We start from the raw sequence: 22,915 nt of genomic DNA, 5'->3' as shown, positions 1-22,915 counted from the left end.
CCAAAATGCTTAAACATAAAACAATATACAATATACAGATAAACTGTCATAAGATTAAAATCTAAAAATAAAATACAAATGGCTCATGGCTTTCCTTTCTGTGAGGATCTAAACCTACACATAATATACCTTTAGACTAACACATCCTACACAAACACAAAAAGATTTCATGTCTTCTCTTGCCTACAGCAGAAGTGAGTCAGAAGTGCCCCCCGTGCCCCTGAAAACAAATAGGTGCGTGATGCTCCTGCACACAGGTGGCTATCTGTAGCTCTCACAGCTGCATCAGAAACCAGGTCACAGTGGATGTGAGACAGAGAGGAGGCAGACAAGATGGCCGTCAGACACTGACATTAAAAGAAGGAGGAAGACCAGAGGTAAGGGTGACGGCGAGGATTCTGGCCACAGCGCCGTTATATTGGGACGAGGGTCAAGGAGCGGTGTTAGGACATAACACTAACCCACTAACACTTACATCCTGAGAACAGGAGTGAGACAGAGTCCAGGAGGTGATGTGAAGGGAAGGAGAGAGCGGAAGAGGGAGGGAACGAGGGAGCGAGTAAAAGGTTGAAGGTCTAATTATGTAAAATGTAGGTTATTAGTCTCCTGATGGGGACACTGTGAGAAAATTAATTAACAATTATAATTAGCAAGATTGTTAGAGAGCAAAACGGTGTCATCGGACAGGTATGTGTATGGAGACTTACGGGTGTGTGTGTGTGTGTGTGTGTGTGTGTCGCTGTCATTGAGAGGGAGGGTGTGGAGGTCAGTGTGTTTTATATCTTAATTTCAGATAGAGGCACATGCTGCAGCAATGATTTCCGAGCTTCAGTGTCTAATGCCTGCAGTGATAAATCAATGCCAGCTTCATGTCTCTGTTCATGCTGTAATAGCATCATAATGCAGAATATAGATGGGCTTAACAAAGTGAAGGGCCTGTGCACTTATCTATAGTTATCTATATTGTTCTGTGGAGAGGAAAAATTCTTGCATTTAAAGAGGCAGCTCACCCTAAAATGAAAATTCACTTATTTATCGATCTTCATGTCGTACAAAACCTGCGTGACCTTCTAAATCTGTGGGATACAAAAGAAGGATTTTGAGAAATTGTACTGGTCACTCTTTACCATGCATTTAAAGTAAAAGCACCAGTATCATAAACAGAGCCATGTAAGTTATTTCCTATATCATCTAAACAAACATGTAATAAGCTTTGTGCATGTGGAACAGTCCAAAACATTAGATGCACTATATGAACAAATCTTTTTAGAGTGAATCAGTGAATCAGTTGATCCATTTCACAAAAGCAGACGGAATGATTCACTGATGGATAAAACTGATTCATCTCACTGGGAATCACAGTAGTTAAAGGAATAGTTCACCCAAAACTGAAAATTCTGTCATCATGTGCCTCAAGTAGTTCCAAACCTGTATGAATTTCTTTGTTCTGATGAACACAAAGGAAGATATTTTGAAAAAAGTTTGTAATCTGGCAGTTTTGGGTGACCATTGACCAAAACAACCTGGTTACAAACTTTTTTCAAAATGTCTTCCTATTCCATTTTCATTTTTGGGTGAACTCATCCTTTAACCGTAGAAGCTTGTTTCTGCCACAGAATAAATGAATAAACCTGCAACAAAAAAGCCAGAAATGTATCTCACAAATCAGAATTTATCAAGTGCCTGAAACAAGCTTCTATATAACAGCTTATTGGAGCAGAATATTATCAGTGAGTAAGTTACAGTATGTTTTTATGTTAATTCAGAAAACTCTGAATATAGTACCATATAATGTCATGTAAAGCACTTTTATGATAATTCTATTGTGTGCCCTTCTTTAAGCTTATAGAAACCATCACAGCAGTTATATTGGTTTCCACTACAAATGACATTACATACCTTAAAAACCATCAACTTTTAACCATTAAGGTAACATTGTTGCTCAGTCTATGGTTTTTAAAGTGAAATTGGGTTACTTGCTTTTTATTAAATGTGATTTAAAGTTTGACATATTGCAGAAATTGTAATTCACTAAAAGGTGTGCATTAAAATGTTTTACATTCTACTAATAAGAAAACATACCACACAAAGTGCAGTAATTTTCACTCCTAGTGATTTTCAGGTCAAAATTGTATCCAATGCAGAACAATCATTACAGTATAAGATATGTTTTTTAGGTACAGGAATGGCATGTGTTGGGTTTTAATATTTGGATAGGATCTTTGGGCTTGTTTTAGGCTATTTTCATTGGCCCTTGGGCTAGTTTTTGTTATGCTGATCTGACAACCCTGTCCAGTGGTGAGTTTTAGGCCATAATCCATTAGGAATTAGTCATTTTAGCATGCCGTGAATAGAAGGCAACAAACTATCTCTAGAGACCCTCAGGGACGATTACAGTTTCTATTAAATCCAATACAATTCCCATTTAAACCATTACAAATTCTTTGAGGGTTTCTATTGTTTTTTTTTCCCTATTTGTTGCAGTTGCAGAAAAAAAAACATGATCAAATTTGCCTTTTGTGTTCTACACAAGATTTGCAAGGACATTAGGTTGGAAGTAAATGATAAAATAAATTTCAATATTTATTAATTAATTAGAAGATTCACTGCATTACTGGGCTTCCATAGTGTAACAAAATATCTATAAAATGAAGAATAAAACTAGCCAACAAATGTTTTGTGAACAGACAGAATGAAAAGGTGATGGGAACAGAGGACAAAACCATTTTCACTTCTAAACATGTAATCTGTATGCAGTGCCAACGTACGGCAGGCTTTCAGTATCATGTTACAAATATGCATCATGTTTACCCTTTTCACACCTGTCATTTTTAAAAGGGGAGCTTTTTCATCATCACCTTGCTAGAACAAACATCCAAAGAATGTCGCATAATAAGAAAGACACAAAATTTCTCACAGATTTGTCACCTCGGAGGTGTTTATGCTGTAAACAATCACAGAAACAACACTTTTACTAATTATGCATTTCTTTTCTTTACCATTGAAAGCAGCAGCAAACACAGATTTCACAAAAAGGTTTTTTGATGGTCAAAAACTTTATAGAAATGCAGAAATACTTAATCGCAATTAATCAAATCCAAAATAAAAGTTTTTATTTACATAATTTGTGTGTATTGTGTGTATTTATTATGTATAAGTGTGGAAATATTTACATGTATATACATTCATATATATGTGTGTGTGTGTGTGTTTGATATTTTATATAACTATATAGATAATAAACATAATAAACAGAGTACACTCATAACAAAACTTTTATTTTGGATGCAATTAATCATTTGACAGCCCTAACTAACTAACTAACTAAAGTTTAGTAATATTTATATCTCAAAAGGTCCTATATTTTGAGCTGTATTTTATTAAAAATTGTTTTAATTGATAATGCAACAATGCAAATTTCATCATTCTGTGTTGTTTTTGCTATAAGATGAAAGTCTGTGTGTAACTGTGCAGTGTGTGCTCTCCAGTTATTCCACTGTAACTTACTGAAAATATAAAACACCGTAGTGTTTCAAAATATTGCTTTTAAAGTCTATTAACATAGTAACATGTTACTAAGGTACATTATGGCATTGAATGAGCGCACTTGACGATGTTCGTTATGGTTTTGGACATCACTACAAATAGCACACTAAATAAAGTGTTTTCTGAACAAATCGGTCGAGTGTATAATTCAACGAATCGCTTATAAATGTAGTTTAAAAATACCAGATTTCTCGTACATTGTGTGCGAGCGTTGTTTCATTTCGGTAGAATGCAGGCGGAATTACAAGAGCAGCGGTCATGCTGTGAACACAGGGAGGAATATTTCACAGCGCTATCTCTGCCTGCTTTACAATGCCCCACTCCTGCTCGTAAAAATGAACTATGGCAATGCTGAGTGGAAATACATTACCGCCATAAAGCACTCTACCACGCCTGCAATACTCCGGGAACACACCTCTCTCACATACAACAAGAGAGAGAGACTGTTTTGTTGCTGATTAGTTGCTAAAAAGCAGAAGGGCTGTGATAAAATGGAACAAAGGCAATAGTCACTGACTATCTGGAGGCTTGTTAGGGACGGAGGGAAGGTAGTTCAGAGCTGGAGACATTCACAACTCAAACACCTTTCGAAAAGCCATAAAAATCCTTCATTACCTTTTTGGGGGCCGTAATTGCGTTAAAATGACTGCGTCTACACACGTAGAAAAATTGCACATACGGATGCTGTCACAGTAATAAACCCCAGTGCACGCAAAACCAGCATGGCTTAATTCATTGGCGTGGATCATTATAAAATAACCCTCACGCATTTGCATTTTTATTTGCCAATATTTGAATTTTTTGCTGACTGAGCCTTTTTTAATTCTGACTGCATAATGCTCCTATAAGCTCCTGCATTTCAGAGCTAATTTCTTTCTCTTCGTTTGCTGATAAAGTTTGAGGCAGTTTAAATCTAAAGAGCATTGATAACACAGGCACTTTTGCTTCAGGCACAAAAGCAGTGTTAAACTAACCTGAAACATGGCAGCCTATTTTCCAAAAAAGCACTGCATTCATTAAATCATCAGTGAGTCACTGACACCTCCTGTGTGACTTTTGACAGATATGAGGATGATGAGGCTGTCTAAATGAGTCTGAGGAATGGCAGGAGGATATTAATAGCTTCCTTTTTACAGGATTTTCCTTAAAGCTTTTGCAGGCTTTCTGTAGTGATTCTCATCTGAAAGGTTTTCATGAATGTGCAGATTCAAATCTGAGAAGTACATTTATACACTTGATTTGACGCGTGCACCTGGAAACGGATTAAATGGGCCACATTTTAGATTTTTGTAGTATTTGATTTATTTTTCCTCCCTAAGTTCCACTTAGGTTTCTTACGCCAAAAGCAGTCATGATGTAGTTTGACGCCATTGTTCATCCTTTCGGTATTATCATTGGGTTTCCTATATTTTTGTTGCTATACCTTTAACACTTTTATATGTAAATAACTTATGATTAGTTTACCTATATATACTAACCAGCAGGTAAAGGTACAGAGGAAGTCTGGGTCTTTCTTGATTCCACTGAGCCCAATGAGTTTTAACAGGGGGGTAATTGAGAACAAATGGAGGAAAGTCGTAGGAGAGGAGGCAATGCTTCCATCGTGATTGGTTCATGCCTCTTCTGTGTTCGTAAATCAGTCTGAATGAACAATATAATGGTGCTAACCGAAAGACCAATTTTAAAAATTAACTAAACAGTTAACACGCTTAGGTATAACCGGTTTGTTACGTCAAAATGAGACTTAAAATGGCTTGAAAACATGATCTGTGGGAGTATTTAAATGAAAAATTAGCTCGTAATAACTGGTTAAATATATATATAGCTCGTTAAATATATTAACATTACAAAGTAGAGTCTGATTAAAAACAGCACATTTTATTTCACATTCTTAATGTCCATTATATTTATTTATATTTCCAAGGGGTCAGACATATTCTGCTTGGCATGGTCCAGTTAGACCTGCTAGTAGATGTTATAACTACACCATTCTCCTGCCAAAAAACATCTCTCCTTATTGACTTAAAAAAATGGCAATGTATTATGTAAATATTTAATTATATTATAGTAGATTTTGTCAGTGCCCATTTTCTTTGGAATGATCTTAAAAGCATGAAATGGGCTTATATTTATCCCTGTCTGCTGCATTTGGCGTCACATTTCATGTACAGACGGAACAGTCATTAGTAAATAGCTTGGGACTGTGGCATGAGTCAATCAGCATTGTCATTACGTCATTTTTTTCTGCGGCATTTACGGCTCAGATGATTGGCTTAAAGACCTCTATCTATTGCAATTAAAGAGAGCGCGATCATTTCAAATATTCTTAATACAATGAGACTATTTCAAATCGGTAGCCACTTTGTTTAATCTAAAGGAATAGTTCACTTAAAAATTAACATTTTCGTTTTTTCACCCATTCAAGATGTGGATGTAGATGTTTCTCACCGATTGATATTCTGCAGTAAATGAGTGCCATCAAAATGAGAGTCCAAACAGCTGAGAAAAACAACAATAAGCCACACAACGGTCATCAATTAACATTCTGCGTAGCTAAAAGCTGCATGTTTGTTTTAAACGAATTCACATTTAGAATGTTTTAGCCTCCCTTTAAAATAAGAGTCCTCTAGCCATAATATCGCTTTCTTCAGTGTAAAAAGTTACCTCGTCTGATACAGGAGAGAAATACACAGAGGTTTAAAGTTAAAACAGACAAATGATGGATTTGTTTTTTACAGACATGCAGACATTGACAAGACATTGGTGAGCAGGTCATGTAATGCTATATTTCTTCAAATTTGCTCTGATGAAGAAACAAACAATACGACTTGGCCTGAGGTTAAGTACATTTTCAGCTGAATTTGATTTTTTGGCGAACTATTCCTTCACAGATAGGCAAACAAGCAGTCAGACACCCATCAAGAAGCTAAACACACACACATATACTGTAGCAAAGTCAGCAGCTTGCTTTATTTCCGGCTTGTTGATCTTAACTGCAGAGTGGATTTGTTAGGAGCTCTCATTCAGACGCTGATGAAATTCGGCCATCCCAGTTGAGTGCACTGTCTGGCCAACTAATCACTCTAATTAGCTTAATTACTCAATTAGCTACTCAGGTATAACAAGTTGCAGAATGCAATACCCCTCAAGAATCCAGATAAATGAAGGTCAAAAGAGTAAAGATCCATCCGTTTCAGCCTTCTAAACCACAGGCTTCTCTGTCGTGTCGTAACATTTGAAAATTCCCATCCATCACGGTTACACTGATCTAAATACATATCTCTTCCAAACAACAAGGATTCATTTCTCAAAGGGAAGCTATAACCGGCAGCTATGCGGTCAGAAAGCATAAAACGCATAACAAATTATGCTGCTTTTTTTTTTGTTGCCGTTGTTTAATTATTTTCTGACACTATTGTTGAACCGCACCACATTAGTGGCTTTGAGAGCTTTGTAAGCGGCTTATGATATACACTTACGAAATATTTGTTTACAGAAAGATAAAGGTAGATTCAGAGGATTAGAACATCAAAGTGCATCTTTTTCTCTCTCTCTCTACTGTACAAAGCGGACAGAGTTCATGCTGGCCACAAGCCATCAGCTTATTAGTCCTGACATTGCACTAATGAAGAGGAAAAATTCAGCATCTATACAATCCCCAGCTTTCTTTTTTTCTGCCTCCCCTCTCTCTCTCTCTCTCTCTCTCTCTCTCTCTCTCTCGCTCGTCGACCAGAGTCTGACCAATTACATGAATCTATTACAACAAAATGAAAACATCCAAATGTGCTTGTGTCTGGTCTTGCTTCTCCAACTTTCAAATGAAATTAGACACAAATTACATTTCAGAAACATTGCTTCTGGAAACCAAAAGGCACCAGCGGATTGCTTCTGCTTTCCCCGCAGAAAGGTATTCAGCTGTGGCGTCTCATAATGATCTCGTTTGAATTAAACATACGCGTCTGTTATTATTATTAACTTTTCTCTTTTTTTACTTCCTTTAAAGCGACTTCACTATTCGAGAACTCAGAGCTCGTCCCAGGTGCGCAGAGAACGACACAAACAGCTGCCGAGGATCCAAAGGCCTTTGAACAGACAAAAATAACTGGCAAAAACAAGCATCTTTAATCGCCTCGGCGCCGCATGCGGCATTCGCTCACAATGGTTTTTTATCTATAAAAGCAGCAGCAAAGTCCTGCAAGACAAATTGATATTAACGCTAATGTCAATAATGATGAGAGAGGCGCGATATGTCATGTGAAGTTGGAGTATGCCCCCGTGGATTCTGGGTAATTTGTCGTTCGGTCCCAGCGCAGTAATGTGTGCGGGAGAAAAGGAGATCTGACAGGATTCGCTTTGTGGATGAAAAGATGAAAAGGTGCTCTCTATCTCTCTTGTATTATTTTTTATTTTATTTTTTCATTGAGAGATCAAGTCGACGCGCCGGCGCACCCCGCGGCACGCCGGGCTAATGATGAAAGAGAGAACATCGCCGCTTCTATCACGTGCAGTGCGTTATGCGAGCAGACGCGAACGTACATTATAAGCGCGCGCGCGTCAGCTTCAAATCCAGCTGCTGACGCCTCCTTCGCGCGCTCGCGCACACGCGCGGCGTTAATCTGAGCGTTGAAGCTACAGTGAGAGGATAAGCGAGGACTCGGTTTCTGCTGTGCCGTGGCAGAACTCTTCATACCCGCGCGGCTTTTGAGTGACATAAACACGGCTCAGTGTTGATCGATGCGCAGACATCAGCACACCCCAGAGATGGATCATCTACAGCCGCCGAAAACACTCCCAAGACGAGGCTGAAAGCTCTCCGCCATCACACCGATAACACTAGATGTAGTGCACTCCAGCTATCTCGCTCACACAGCATATGCATAAAACACAAGATATCCGGCAATCTCTTTCTCGCCCGAGCGAGCGCACACGCACACGCGGCTTTAGGGTAAGCGAGGACGAGGAGAATCAGGCTTGAATTCTAACATCAAAGGTTACTTTGGTTACTGTACGATTTCAATATTGTTTTTTTAAAGGGACAGTTCACCCAAAATCAAATTCTCTCACTTTCACGATGTTTTGTGAGAAACTCAAAAGAATAAGCAAATAATGACTTCCATTGTTCTGAACAAAACGGAATGATTTTTTTTCTAAATGTATCTTATTTTAGGTTCCACAGAGGAAAACGTAATTAATTCAAATTTACTATTGTTTGGAAAATTTTCAGAAGAAATCCGAGCAATGTGGAATTTTGGTACATTTAAAAACAAAATTTATGCACTTCGATGTAATTTCCTAACCTAAAATATACATTTTAATAATAACTGTTATATATATATATATATATATATATATATATATATATATATATATATATATATATATATATATATATATTTTTTTTTTTTTTTTTTAGTTATTATTTTTTACTTTATTAAGCATCCAAAAATGTACAAAAATGGTTTTCATTCATGCAAGTTTCACTGTGAATTCTAGGATATTGCATAAAAAAAAAGCAGGATGGAAACGCCAAGATGCAAATCAAATTTCCAAAATGAGCTTAAAAATATTTTCATCCCTGCCTAAGGTAAACACATTCTTGAATAAACATATAAATCCTGAATAAATGCATAAAAAGTCATGTGGTGTTGCCTCAACAAACCGTTTTATTGAATAATGTGCTTCTAAAAGACCCCAGTGGCTAACGTCTCTTTCTTTTATTTTATGCCAGTTCCTCTGGATGTTGATGGTTTTGTTTTTTCAACTTTACTTGACTGTTATATATATATATATATATATATATATATATATATATATATATATATATATATATATATATATATATATATATATATACACACACACACACACACATAATAACAAAGATTTTATATTATACAGCATTGATAATCTACTACCAGTCTATCAAGACTAAGTTCAGTTTTAGAAAAGAGAAATTGTGTTAAGACACTTATAGTCACATAGGCTTGCACATATAACTCATTAATATCTTTTGTATCATAAAAGATGATTTTTATTAATATTGTGCATGACCGTGTGCAGTTTGTATTTGTCATGTTAACTGACACAGAGAGGAAGATCACAGCTCATCATGGCTCTGCGTACAAAGATGGTGGCTTATATAAGGTCAGGTCTGGTCTTCAAAGATCAAAGCTCAGATCACATCACTCAAAGGAAGAGATAGGGGGGAGGTTCAGAGAGACGTGTACCAAGAAAGTGAAGAAAGTTCTTACCGAGATATAAGAGAATTTACTTTATCCCCCCACAGGCGTGCATGGAAGGCAAGACACTCATTCTCATCCGCGCGGACGCACATGTAAACAAACCTTCCCATGTTCACAGGCAAATAAAGTTATAAGATAAATAAGAAAAGGCAATGAGTATTTTAAAGAGAGTATTCTTTATGAAGCAATTCTTAGCACTGACCCCTTCAAACCCCTTCCCAGGACATGATGTCGTAACCAAACAAAATCTGATCGGTGGAGGAATTCTGTCTGGACTGTACAGTACAAAGGCAATAAACATCTTCAACTGATGCCTGTCACACACATACACACTCGCATTGCCTTTAGTTACAGTGCAGTTTACACAATGCCACATCAATCCGTTTAAAACATATCCAAAATATGTCTTAATAATAATAAAATGCTCAAACCAAAGAAATATTAGCCGTTTAGACAAAGCGAAGCATTAATTATTTCATTCTTTTTCCTTCTGCGTTTTGAATGAGAGATGGGATTACGTGATTATGAATGAGATGTGCCATGAAGGACCCTGTTTAAATATGGGTTTCGCGACATGTAAGATGTAAAAGCACTTTCATTGCATGATAAAGCAACATTAGAGTGAGTTTCCAGCCTTGAGTCTTTGAGACGTTATTGTTGGTGTACAGCTGCAGCTTGTGGAATAAGGGTAGGCTAAGTAAAGCATGTAGTGGTCTATCACAGGGGCTGACCTGCTTTCACACAAACACACATGCACACACACACACACACACACACACACACACACGCACTGATCTCTGCTCAGCTGTGATCAAGAGGGAAGAGCTGCACTTTTATCCATCAAGCCGCCTGTCAAGTAATGCCTCATATCAAGGTGCCAACAGCTACCTGGAGCTACTCTGAGCCTCAAGCTCCTGAGGGGGAGAGAGAGCAAAAGAAAGTTCTAGAACACCTGCAGGATTCGGTATCTGTGAAGCTGCAGCGAGTGTGTTTATGTCTGTCCTGAGTGAGTCAATTATGACACTTAAATTCATTACGTTACTCATTGGCAAGCAAACGGAATTTGCTTAAGAGGACTTAATTGTTTGGCGCTGAATTAAAAGTTTTAAATACCTATTGGTAGCTGAAAGCTTATTTAATACACTACTGTTCAAATGTCTGAGGTCAGTAAAATGTGTTGCTTCGTGCTCAACAAAGGCTGTGTTTATCCGATTAAAAGTACAATAAAAAGTGGCCAAGCACAACAGAGGTAAAATGAACCTACTCCTGAAAAGCTACCTTCCAGCAAACTTTAGTTCCAACCCTGCTTCAACACATATCTGTAATTTTTTATTAGTCATGAACTTGATTAGCTGGTTCAGGTGTGTTTGATTAGAGTTGAAACTAAATAAAGCATGCAGTATGGTAGCACTCCAGTAGTAGCGTTGAAGACCCTTGTTGATATAGCATTTTACTACAAACTAAAAATGGCAAATGCACAGAAAAAGCTGACATAGGAAAATTCGATAGTAAAGTTCGATTCAGTATGCCATTTCAAATTTCACAAGACCAAGCTTGTGATTTTTTTAGTCAGCGGAAGAAAGTTTTCTAACATTACAAATGCCTTTGCTGTCCCTTTTAATCAATTCTGATTAGAAGTATGAAAATCTCACTGACTCCAAACTTGGACAATAGTGTAAATGAACAAAAAAGATGCATCAGTATGAGATGTGCGCATAAGTTTTTTAAAGGATACCGATTCCAAATTTTGAGCACAGATTCCGTATAGGAAGTAAATAGCGGAACCTAGAATTACTGAGAGCAAATGAGAACAGCACACATAATGCATCACTGTGCTTGCATCAGTGTAGTAAAGAAAACTAGGCTTTCTCTCATATTCTGACACTCAGACATGCAAACACTGAATCTAAAATAGCAGCTGACCAGCCCTTAACGCAATATGTGACTTTAATTTCCAGGCAAATATTGACCGCCGCTGACAATTCTAGCAACAATATCCAAGCCTGTACTTTGTCTATTTCACAATCAGGTCACCAGTCTAAACTCACGAGGGGAGGGGGTGAAGCCTTTGGTGAGTGTTTGTTTGGCGATGGGATGACTTATCTATTGCCTACTACGATGTGTACCTCCTAACCAACATGAGTCAGTACACTAACATTATTTTACAGCTAGTTTACACACGTTACCCCATCTAGTCAGCACAGTAACAGTGAGTTGTGTACAGTACAGCCCAGACTCTCACTACAGTGTCATGGTCATCAGGTACAACTCTTCAGTCACATTTTCAGTCGTTTATCAATTACATCATAACTTTAATTGATCATCATCATCTTCAATAATCAACTGATAGGAGCAGGAACACAGTAGCTACTGGTCTCTGTTTTTTTTCTGTTTTTGTTTTTTGCTAACTGAGAGAACATACAGAGGGATAAACAGATAGATTAAAAAATATCTAAAAAAGGAAAATGCCAGAGGTACATTGTTTAAGTTGCCTAATCAATGGTTCTGTGGGATCATGAGAAACTACAAAATAAGAAGAAATCAGCAGTTAGACTGATGGGTGATTGAATGGATGGATGGTCGGACTGATGGACGGAATACTAACTGGCTAGATGGAAAGCTGGAATGGCAGAATGTCAAAAGGACAGAGGCAGCGATAAGGACGCAACGCAACATGAGCAAAGGGCATAAAACACAAATGATATGAAAGCTATTTAGGTAGTATCAGTAATTGTGAAGATTTGCTATAAATAATGAAAAGATGGACAGAATGGATGGATGGATGAATTAATGAAAGGATATTAGACTTGTTTCTTGTTTTTTCTTCACAGGCACTAATGTTTTCACAGTCATATAGGAGGAATCAAAATTCAAAAATGTCTCCAGAGTCTAGAATTGCTACAAAGCTAAAACATTTAAAACTATATCTACCACTTCCTCCAAGTATATCAAACTTAACTCATTATATATACCTGTCTGTATATATATATATGTATATATTTATTTGTACATATATATTTTGTATAGATAAATGATATGATGGCAATGAGAACTGAATACAATGGGCAATAAAATATCTAAGTCAATTCACAGTATAACATGATACATTCTCAAAAACATAGTATATAGAGATAATATTTCTTTTTGTTCTCAAGAAAAAAGCTACATGGGAATTATAAGTCCGTTCTGTACATGCAGTCACAGAATACTGTGTTAGCGCCTTCTGACTCAGTAAGGGTCAATGACAGATCAAGTGTACTCATGGCACACTATATTAATTCAATCATTCTACATCCATCTCCCTGCCCCCCGCCGTGCTTCCATGCCGGGTGCGGTGGACTTTCCGCTGACGCACCCGTATTCCCGGCACTGGAAGAAACGCTGACCGAGGGGATTAAGCGGCTGTGTGTGATTCGGTTTACACAACACGCAATTCAATACCTGAGCTTGTTATTTCTTGACTCATGCGATGACACGTGGGTCTTTAAAAAGTGGAAAAGCCCTAAATTTCACTGCAAATGATGACAAACCTTCCCCAGGTGGTCTTGTTTAAATGAACAAGATATGAAAGGGAGACAAACATCACTTATTTCTGCGTGAAAAGGTGTATTAATAAAGGGCAATCGTATCTGTTGATCTGTGACGACATGTACAAGCCCTCTATGTCCCCCATAATAAAAGTGTAATTGTCACTTGTGATGTGTAACTGCATCCAGAATGCTACAAAATCTACCGCATATCTACTTTTTGCTAAATCATTTCAAAGCTACATTCAACTACAACATGGGCAAATAAGCGGTGCCTGACGTCAAATAGGTATTCAGAAACTGAATCTCTGTATGACTGACATCAATTCTTTCGCCAAAATAAATGGTGTAGGATGCTTTTGGCTAAAAATCGATCAGTATTGTGTTTGTCCTTGACTCCTCATTATCATATGTTAACGTTTGCACTGACAAGAGTCAGCAACTTGTGCTTTATTACATGCAACTCTGCACTGGAAGTAGGCTTGACTTGAAAATGCACAATCAGTGACAACGACAGCCTCAGCTCTTCTAAACAATGCCCTTTACCATCCCACACTGTTTCAGTTCTAACACGTGATGATTAAGGAACAAAAGGACAGGCATGATCCACTCATGGTCCACCATTTGTAATCGTTAACGTACAGTTTTTAATATTATGTAGCCATCTAGTGCCAATCATAAATATTGCAACCCATCATCGTTTGATGAAAGACAAGTATTGCTTGTATGCAAAAAAAGGACCATCGTATTGGGCAGTGCCATGGATCTAGTTGTGACAATTTGAAAATTCTGTTATCAAAACAAATAAATAATTTACTAAAAATTGCCCTCCCATCTATAATCCCACTATTTAACATCAGACACAGCTGGTTTACCCTTTTGTTAAAATACGACCACAGTGAGAGCAATAAACAGCATTAAAAGTAAAGAAAAGAAAACCTGAAGGGAAATTATACAGGAAAAATTGCTACATTTTTGTTTGTGTTCTTATTGTTTTTCTTTTGAAGTATGTCTCTTTAGAACATAATGTCATCTCTATTTGATGTCAAAGTGACACCATAACATTGGAGTTTTGACAGGACAACCAAAGGTCTGATGAGTGAAATGGCTCCATGTAAGTTCTGATTAGCTTGGAATTGGAAAAAACACAAAGAGTGACATAGTTTACTCTTGTATAGTTTGAGGTCAAATTTCAATTAATAATTTTCCAGCATGGCCTTGAAAGAGGAAGCCAAAGGGTGATGGCATAACATCAGTGTTGCAAGTGTCAAAAAAGGGCATTTCTGTATCTATGTGCATCAGGTTGCCATGGAGACACTTTTTCAGTCAGTGGGTTGATGCTGATCATCTGAGCCTCTCCAAGACTGCATTCAGATTGAATATAGATTAATTCTGAGTCATCTGCAAATAATCTGAATAGTCAGTTTGATGTCTGTCGTCACATGTCTTATGTGCACGATGCAAAAAATGTCTTTTCCTTGTTTGAGGGAGTGTATATGTGTAAACATGACATCATTACTCACAGAAAAATCCCAGACATTTGCTATCCACTGTTCTCATTGGAGGAGAGGAGCACGGAGGACATCGTAATACTCAGCTCAGACCGAAGATGGAGCACGGCTGGAGTATCCATTGTGACCGTGGCGGAATTTGTTGATCCATTCCCTGCTTTGACTGTTGTTTCTTTGCTGCTCTGGTCACCGTCGTGGACGTTTTCCTCGTCTTGGTGCGGCACATGTATGTGCATCACACTCCAGCTGCGCTTCACAGTAGAGCTCACACACACGCGCAGCAGCGAAGCCCCGTGTCATACTTCACTTTCTAGGCTGGAGAAATGGGCAGAACCACGACGTGAGCACAAGCTCTTGGCTTTGAGTGGCAGGTGTGGGGAATAGAATCGCCTTGGCTGGGGCACAGATCGAAGTCTCTGGTACTGAAGCTTAGCGCTGGCGGTGGCTGCCTGGGAGGAGCCGGAAGCACCCCCGGGAGAGAGCACAGGTGGAGGGGACATGGATGCAGTGGATGGAGGTGGAGGAATGGGCATGGGTAGGGAGTTGGGAGCAGAAGGTACAGGTAATGAGGGCAGGAGTGGCTGAGGTGGGGAGGGTGATGGCTGGGGTATGTGTTCGGAGAGTTGGGCTTGCTGGGAGCTTAGGTTGGACTGGCTTCCAGATTTGGATTTGTCAGGTTTAGGGGGTGGTTTGGGCCGAGAGCTTCCACTGAAGCTGTGGCAGTGGGGAAGCAGATCCTCCTGGCTGTGAGACTGAGTGCTGCTGTGTTTGTGGTGTATGTGGGGCCTACTGTGCCCATACTGTGTACATGTACATGATGCTGAGTCTTGCATTCTATCCCGAGACCTCTGACCTTTGCTCTTTGACCCACTGCGGCTTCGCTTCTCACCCTTCATCTGTAGTTTGTCGACTGACCAGTAGCGTCGTGGTGGTGGCAGAGAGGTGGGAGGGGGTGGCCACTGTGAACCAAGCCCTCCACTGCCTCCCCCAGATCCCCATCCAATCCCTGGACCCGAACCCCAAAAATCACCTGCCAATCCCCATCCTTCTGCCCGACCCAAAATAGAGTCATCTCTACTGTTGATACTTCCACCTTTCTCTCGAGCAGGGTACGTTCCAAAAAACCAGCCCCCACCCCCAATTCCACTTGCTCCACCCACTCCAGTTCCTTCCCAGTATCTTTCAAAACGGCCAAACTCTCCTGAGGATCCCTCATCGGAAAAACTTTCCTCTGCTCTTATTCTATCACGCTCAGACTCTGAGACTGCCCCTCTCCCTGCCCGCCGCACTCTCTCTTCTATTCTCTCTCTTTCGCGTTCTCTCTCTCTCTCCTCTTCTTCCCCTTCTTCCTCCTCATCCTCAGAGTCCCATTCGTGGAAGGACAAGCCTTCTCTTGTGTTAACTCGCCCTCTTTCATAGTGGAGAAGCAGTGGCCTGCGTTCTCCTACTCTCCCATCTTCCTCTCTTTCTACCCCACTACTCCTCCGTCTCTTGGACGAGGAAAGGAGTGTATGTAAAGAGGAGGGAGGGGAGGGTCCGGAGGCCTCCGTGCCACCTGCTTCGCCTCCACTGACCCAGAATTTAACTGAAGAGGGGAGTTTGTTGAGGTTGGGATAGCGTTTACTGGATGGTCGGTGTCGTGAATGAGAGCTTTTGGGTCTTCGCTCTCTACCTCTACCTCCCCCACTCTCATCCTCTCGTTCTTCCCTGTCATCCTCACCTCCATCTCTCCTCCCTCTTTCTCTCTCTCCCTCCCAAGCTGAAAGGCTGCCTTTGTCTGCAAATGCACTGCGATATTGAGTGGAAAATGATGAGTACTCTCCCTCTCTATCCCCATCCCCCTCTCCATCCCTCTCTGCCTCAACATCACCCTCCTCTGGCTCTGACCGCTTGCCTGACGAAACCTTCTTCTTCTTTTTTGTTTTCATTGCCTTCTTTTTCTTCTTTTTCACCTTACGACGCTTCCTTTCTCTTTCTCTTTCTCTTTCACGTTCCTCCCTCTTTTTTCGCTTTTTGTTTTTCTTCTTCTTTTTCTTTTTCTCCTTTTCCCTCTCTTTTCTACGTTTCCTCTCTCTTTTCCTTTCTGTATCTCCCTGGGCTCCGCCACTTCTCTCCCTGTCCCTCTCTCTCTCTGCCCATCCTGCCCACCATTCCTGGAGCTGTGCTAGTTGACTGCCACCCCTTTCTCTCTCTCTGTCCTTCTTATGTTCCCTGTCTCCAAAGGTGCCCCATGGTTTGCGTGGGGGTATAGGAGGGGGAAGTCCATGAGTGAGAGATCTAGGGGAAAGTATGGACCGCTCTCGGTCCCTGGTTCTGTTGTGGCCCTGAAGAAGACTCGACTCTTCGGTCAGCTCATCCAAATCCTCCTCATCATCATCCTCAGCCTCTCTGTCTCGGGTGCTGCGAGATGAAGCAGTTGAAGTGGATGAAGGAGAGGTAGAGCGTGAGGATGTAGCTGAGGATGTGGTTGAGGAGCTGGTGGTGGATGAGGAGGATGATGTGGAGGTGTAGGGGAGCGAGGGAGAGGGGGATGGAGGAGTGTAGCTTGGGGAAAGTGTGACTGGCACCGGGATGGGGAGAGGAGGAGAGGGTCTCGGTCTTCGACTCGCTTCCCTGCCTCCACCTCTCCGGCCCAGTGGCAGGATGTTCTCGTACAATGGGCCACCAGGTTCTTTGGGCTTTTTTGGTCGCCTTTTCCTCCAGAAGGATGAAGGGAGAGGGGGAGAGGGGTGCTGCAGTGGGGGGTTAGGTGTCAGTGGGGCTGGGGCCTGGCTTTTAGGAGGAAGCCTGGGAGTCCCCAGAGATTTAACCCCTCTACCCTGACCCCCTCCACCAGTACCCACTCCCACCTTCTTCCCCATGCCATGGTCCATACCCTTTTCCTGGTAGAAAGCCACACCAGTTGGTGGGGGCTGTTGGTGGGCTCTGGGAACTGTTTTTGGAGTTTGAGAGCCTGTCTGTTGGTCCACACATGGTCCAAGTCCCTCTGGATCTATAGGTCCATAGTAGCGCTTATATCCATCTAGACCACTACCTGCACCTCCACCACCTGCCCAGGTAGGTGCCACCTTTTGAGGCAGGGGTCCTGTTTCTGCTAGAGGTCCTCTCACACCCATGGAGGTTGTGGCACTAGCGGTTTTGGGTAGTCTCCAGCGGTCCACAACCGCCAATCTGCGATCTGGCCGGGGTAAGAAAGTAGTGCATGGTAATGGAGCTCCTACAAGTTGAGTATTTGTGGGACCCAAGGCCGCTCCAGAATGAACAATTGTGGGTGGGGATCCAGGAAGAGGTGTTTTGTAAGACTGAGGAGGTTGAGGCTGTTGTGGTTGCTGTTGCTGCTGTTGCTGCACCATGGCAATGGCTGGAGTGGATACAGCTGAAGTAACTACATGTGAGGAAGAAGCAGGAACCATGGCAGTATGATGGTGGCCAGGAACTGTGACTTTAGCCCCACCTTGTGCAGTTTCATCTTCAAAACTGCAGCAGCTATACATTCCCTATGAGTACAAACAACAAAGATATAATAACGAAAAAAGTCATATTCTAAAAATATGGTCAATTACATAAACATCACTCTCCTTTAATCTGTAATAACACAGGCATTGTCCATGTCACTTTAACCAAACACTTCCAAATAAATTTATTGTGATTAATAATCAGTCACTCTATCTTACCCTGCTGAAGGCGAGTAGGAAGTCCAGTTTGCCAGACTGGCCCATTTTGCTCATGCAGTGCCGTAGCCTCCAGTAAACCAGGTGTTCCCAGGCGAAGACCAGCAAACTTAGGCCCATGGCCACCAGTAGCATGTAGAAGACACCAGCCATGTTGTCTATGTCTAGTTTGGAGCTCATCACCTCAATTTTATCATTATGACAGATCCCTGAGAGCCAGAGACGCTCAAGCATCTCAATCTCATCTGAGTGGAAAGGAAAGAGAAAGACAAGACATTAACATTACTTGCTTTCTCTGTGATACAACTACTTGGCACAGATGCATCAATAAAACATGTATGAATGCAGTATGGTAGTGCTCTCCCACATGCCTGTTGTAGCAGGAAACAGATGCTAATACTAAACGTGTATAGTAAGTCAGGTGCTCTTTTGAGATCTTTTATGTATTATATTGAAAACATTTGAGGTCAGAGGTCTATTGAACAGGTCCTAGTGGGTAAAAGAAACATCACTGTGAAGGTCTGTTTAGAAACTGATCAAAAGGAGTAGACTGTTAATCCTGAAAGAGTGAAAGAAACAAAAAGAGAGCAAGAGGCAAGCAAAGGCTAGGTCCTGTGTAATGATCAACCTATATCTTCTTTTCCTCAGAGGGTAAATGAGAAGACAAAAAAGGAAGGGGAGCAAAGTTCTTTGTCTTTTCAATGCTGCACTGTATCATGGGAAATGAGAGAATGCGGAGAAATGAGCAAAAGGCTGGTGGAAAACAAGAAGAGAGCGATTTTGTCATTATGACAAATAGCAGAAGCACCTATTCAGAGAGGGGGAAGTTAACATAAAAACTAGGATGAAGACAGATGGCAACAGTGGGAAACGACAGTATATGTCCATTGTTTACGTTGGTCTCAGTGAGTACATGAGGGTGTGAAAGATGGAACAGAAAAGGGAAGATGAAATAAGATAGAAGGAGCAACAGAGTGATAGGCAGAGGGCGGAAAAACAAGAGGACAGACAGGGAGACAGAACGGTGAAAGGGTGAGATCATAATCATTTAATTGTGCCGGAAGATGGTCAGGCCTGCTGCAAACTCAAGAGAAAATCAGAATCTCACCTTCTATCTACAGAGAGACAAGTTTGTGAATTGCCCCAAATCTTACTAGACAGAAGCATGTACTGCAGCATTTACTGCTTTGATGAGGACTGGCCAACATCACCACGTTATCTCAGCTTGGGCCATCTCAAAACAGTTCTGTGTAACATAATAAAAGCACATCATCACCCATCACACTGTAAATGACAGTTGCGTTGTTCTCACAAAGGTTGAATTATGGCGTCTGTCTCTTATGCTATCAAAACAAACTATCCAGCAAGCACAACCTGCGGGCATTAATCACAATGTAGATGAGATGCTGCAGACACATCACATAAAGCATTTCACAAAAGAAAATGCAGTCAAGCAGGACCAAGAAGAGCAGGCTGAATTCCACATGGGACTTGAACAGATAACAGCATGGGCCCGGCTCGGATCCGAGCACTGCCTCACTCTATTGACACTCTCCATTCACCTCCTTCTGACTCCTGCCAGTGGCTCTGGCAAACCACTTCACTGACCACAGCCAAACTCAGCAGGTGTGTCATACTGGGAACATATATACACACACAGCTACAGTATATGCTAACACTCAGGCACCGTTCATACACTTGCACAGTTTTACAAATACACACCCACATGTACAGTACAAATTCTTACAGACGTACACATATTTTCACACCTTTGCTCTTGCCATAACAGCTTCTGTTTGGCAACGGAGCTCAGGGCTGGCACGGTTAAGTAGGCACATTTTAACAGTTAATGCTTTAGCAAGGTCTTTAAGCTCAGGCAGACAGCCAGTCTGTGCCATCTGCGTGACCTCCAACACCGTTCCCTATACAGCCCCCTCTGATCCTGCCCTGACCCAAACCACTATCACGCTAAAGCAAACACTGCTCTTGGATCAGCCTTTAAGGTCAACACTTTTATAAACAGATAGGAAGTTCCATAGCATCTCTGACCATTGTAATAAGTCCTCTGAATTGTTAGTAGGTGAAAGGGCTTCTATTCGAGACGACCACTGCAAAAGAAGCTGCTGGCCCTGAAATAAAGTAACAGAGGCTTTTAGCAGGTAAGAAGTGCTTTTGCGTGGCACTGACCAATAAGGTTACCTGCGGTGTTTAAAAGACATGAAAAGGCTGTAGATGGACAAGTGGTTTCCTGTGGCTCTATAGAAACATAAAAGTAAAATTGTAGTTGTTGGTTGTAAAACACAAAAATGACTCAATACCTCTGCTGTAACTTCTCACATGGTTAAGCATGACAGCTAATTGACTGGATTGGCACAATTTTATCAGTTAAGAATAGCACATTTTACATTATGTTGATATGCCTTCCACAGAAAAGCAGAGAAGAAGCAAACATTTTTGGGCTCCATTTAATATTAGGCGACCTTAACTATGGTGCACTTACATTTAAATTAATCATTTAATAAAATGCATTTATGCAATATTATTTATTAAATGCAGTGTTTACATTGTAATTCTTGAAAATATCTGTAATTACATCTGTAATTTATTTCTGTAATTACATTTATAATTACACTGTTGACCCATCCCTTACTCCTTAACCCACTCTTAAACCTACCCATACCACCCAACCTGTCCCTAAACGGTCACTGTAACTTAAGCTAAGTAAGAAATTATCCTGGATCAACATTACTGTCCAAAGATAAAAACTTATCCCTACCCCTAAACCTACCCCTAACCAAAATGTATTTCTAAAATCAGTGGCAAATGATAGCTGATTGACAATGGTGTAGAAGCACCTAACCCCGATCATAAGCCTAAAACAGAGAAAATTAAGAAAAATTATCCCTCAGATCTGATTGGTTGATTGGAACAAGAACAAAACAAAAACACTGAAATGGTCTTTCATGACTGTCCAATGAAACAACCTAAAAAAAGAGTGATTACATGTGCTGCCAATTATATATCATTTTGAGGGATGTAAATGATAAAAATCTAACACAAAGATCCTATTGCACTTCTGGTTTAACATTTTAAAATGACAAGAATCCAAAACTCCACATTTTGATAAAAACATGCTATGATAGCCGTGTAAACGTTTTAAATAGTTTCATGACAAGCAGTGTCAATGACATCACTGCGTTGAAATGGTCTATAATAGCAGAAATCTGTTAAATGAGGCTACGATATTTTGATAATAGCAGCTCATTATCCCCCCAAAAACCTTCCAATGCTTTTTAACACTTTAAAGGTAAAACAAGGACAGAATTCAGAAAATAACATCAGATAAATCACCCACGCCTCAACAACCACCAACCAGATGAATAAAAAAAAGTCACTGTTCATTTCACATGTAAAGCTTCTCAGCTGTTAAACGGTGGTGTTAGCTAATGGAACCTGGCACCAGTGTGACGATCTCACTGTGGAAACCTGGCGTACACACACATTCTTTTAGTCTCTCTCTCTCTCTGACACACCAAAAGCCAAAGAGGATTTAAACAGCAATCAAATAAACCATCCAGTTGAAACAAAACACTGTGAGATAGCTAGTGCCTATATGTGTTTGTGTATGTGTGTGTTGGGAGAAGGCAAGGAGGAGGGTGTATAAATGACAATTAAAGAATTAGTACTTGGACAAGCACATTTGAATCAGATGCGTTCCACTCTGACATCGAAAATCCGTAACAGCTAATCCTCTAAGGAGTGTGAGAATGGACAGTCACTCAATACACACATCTTACTCATAGTACACAACAGCTCGGTTCCAAAACCTAGTGAGCTGCTGCCTACACAGGCAACTGCCTTCAAAGACAATATCTTTGAACTAACTGTCATAGAATGCTTTGTGTACAAACAGTACAGGAGAAACAACTCACAATGGTTTGCAGTTAGCATGTTGCTAAGCTAATGATGTGTTTGAATAAGAATAACAATACACAGCACACAATGATAAAATTATACATTTTAAAGGGATAGTTCACACAAAATGACTCATCCTCATGTCATTGCAAACCTGTAAGACTGTCATTCAAAACACAAATTAAGATAATGATAATGATGAAAACTTAGAACTTTCTGACCTTGCATAGACAGAAACGTAAGTGACACGTTCAAGGCACAGAAAGGTAAGGGCATTGTTAAAATAGTTTATATGACATCTGTGGTTGAACTGTTATGAAGCCATGGGAATACTTTTTTTTTGTTCATAAGCTTATTGCAGTATATTTTAAAACATTCTTTCTTATAAAGGTGCATGTGATGTTGCCTTGAACAACTTGAACCAGCTGGGAAATCTGCATGGGTGAATTTTTCAACCTCACACAAAATTCCTGATCACGTAGATCCCTATTCAAATAAATAGA

General features: G+C 40.3%; 1 protein-coding gene across 6 annotated transcripts in view; it reads right to left on the bottom strand.

Annotated features, from left to right (window-relative positions):
* LOC122360375 (protein kinase C alpha type-like) overlaps nucleotides 1-22,915 on the bottom strand; it is a 104,976-nt gene that overhangs the window by 28,124 nt on the left and 53,937 nt on the right. For 5 of the 6 annotated variants that reach the window (XM_043260920.1, XM_043260922.1, XM_043260923.1 and 2 more), the window contains exon 1: nucleotides 14,839-15,110. Coding sequence is in view for 1 of the 6 variants with exons in the window: in XM_043260919.1 (XP_043116854.1) it covers nucleotides 15,123-18,323; nucleotides 18,501-18,742 (3,443 nt within the window). In the remaining 5 variants the exon portion in view is untranslated. Of the gene's footprint in view, nucleotides 1-14,838; nucleotides 18,324-18,500; nucleotides 18,743-22,915 lie in introns of those variants that run through there. The other variant, XM_043260919.1, reaches the window with a different exon arrangement.

This window comes from Puntigrus tetrazona, chromosome 16 (genome assembly GCF_018831695.1).
Source record: "Puntigrus tetrazona isolate hp1 chromosome 16, ASM1883169v1, whole genome shotgun sequence".
NCBI classification, from domain to species: domain Eukaryota; kingdom Metazoa; phylum Chordata; class Actinopteri; order Cypriniformes; family Cyprinidae; genus Puntigrus; species Puntigrus tetrazona.
This window is presented reverse-complemented; position numbering and strand designations above follow the sequence as displayed.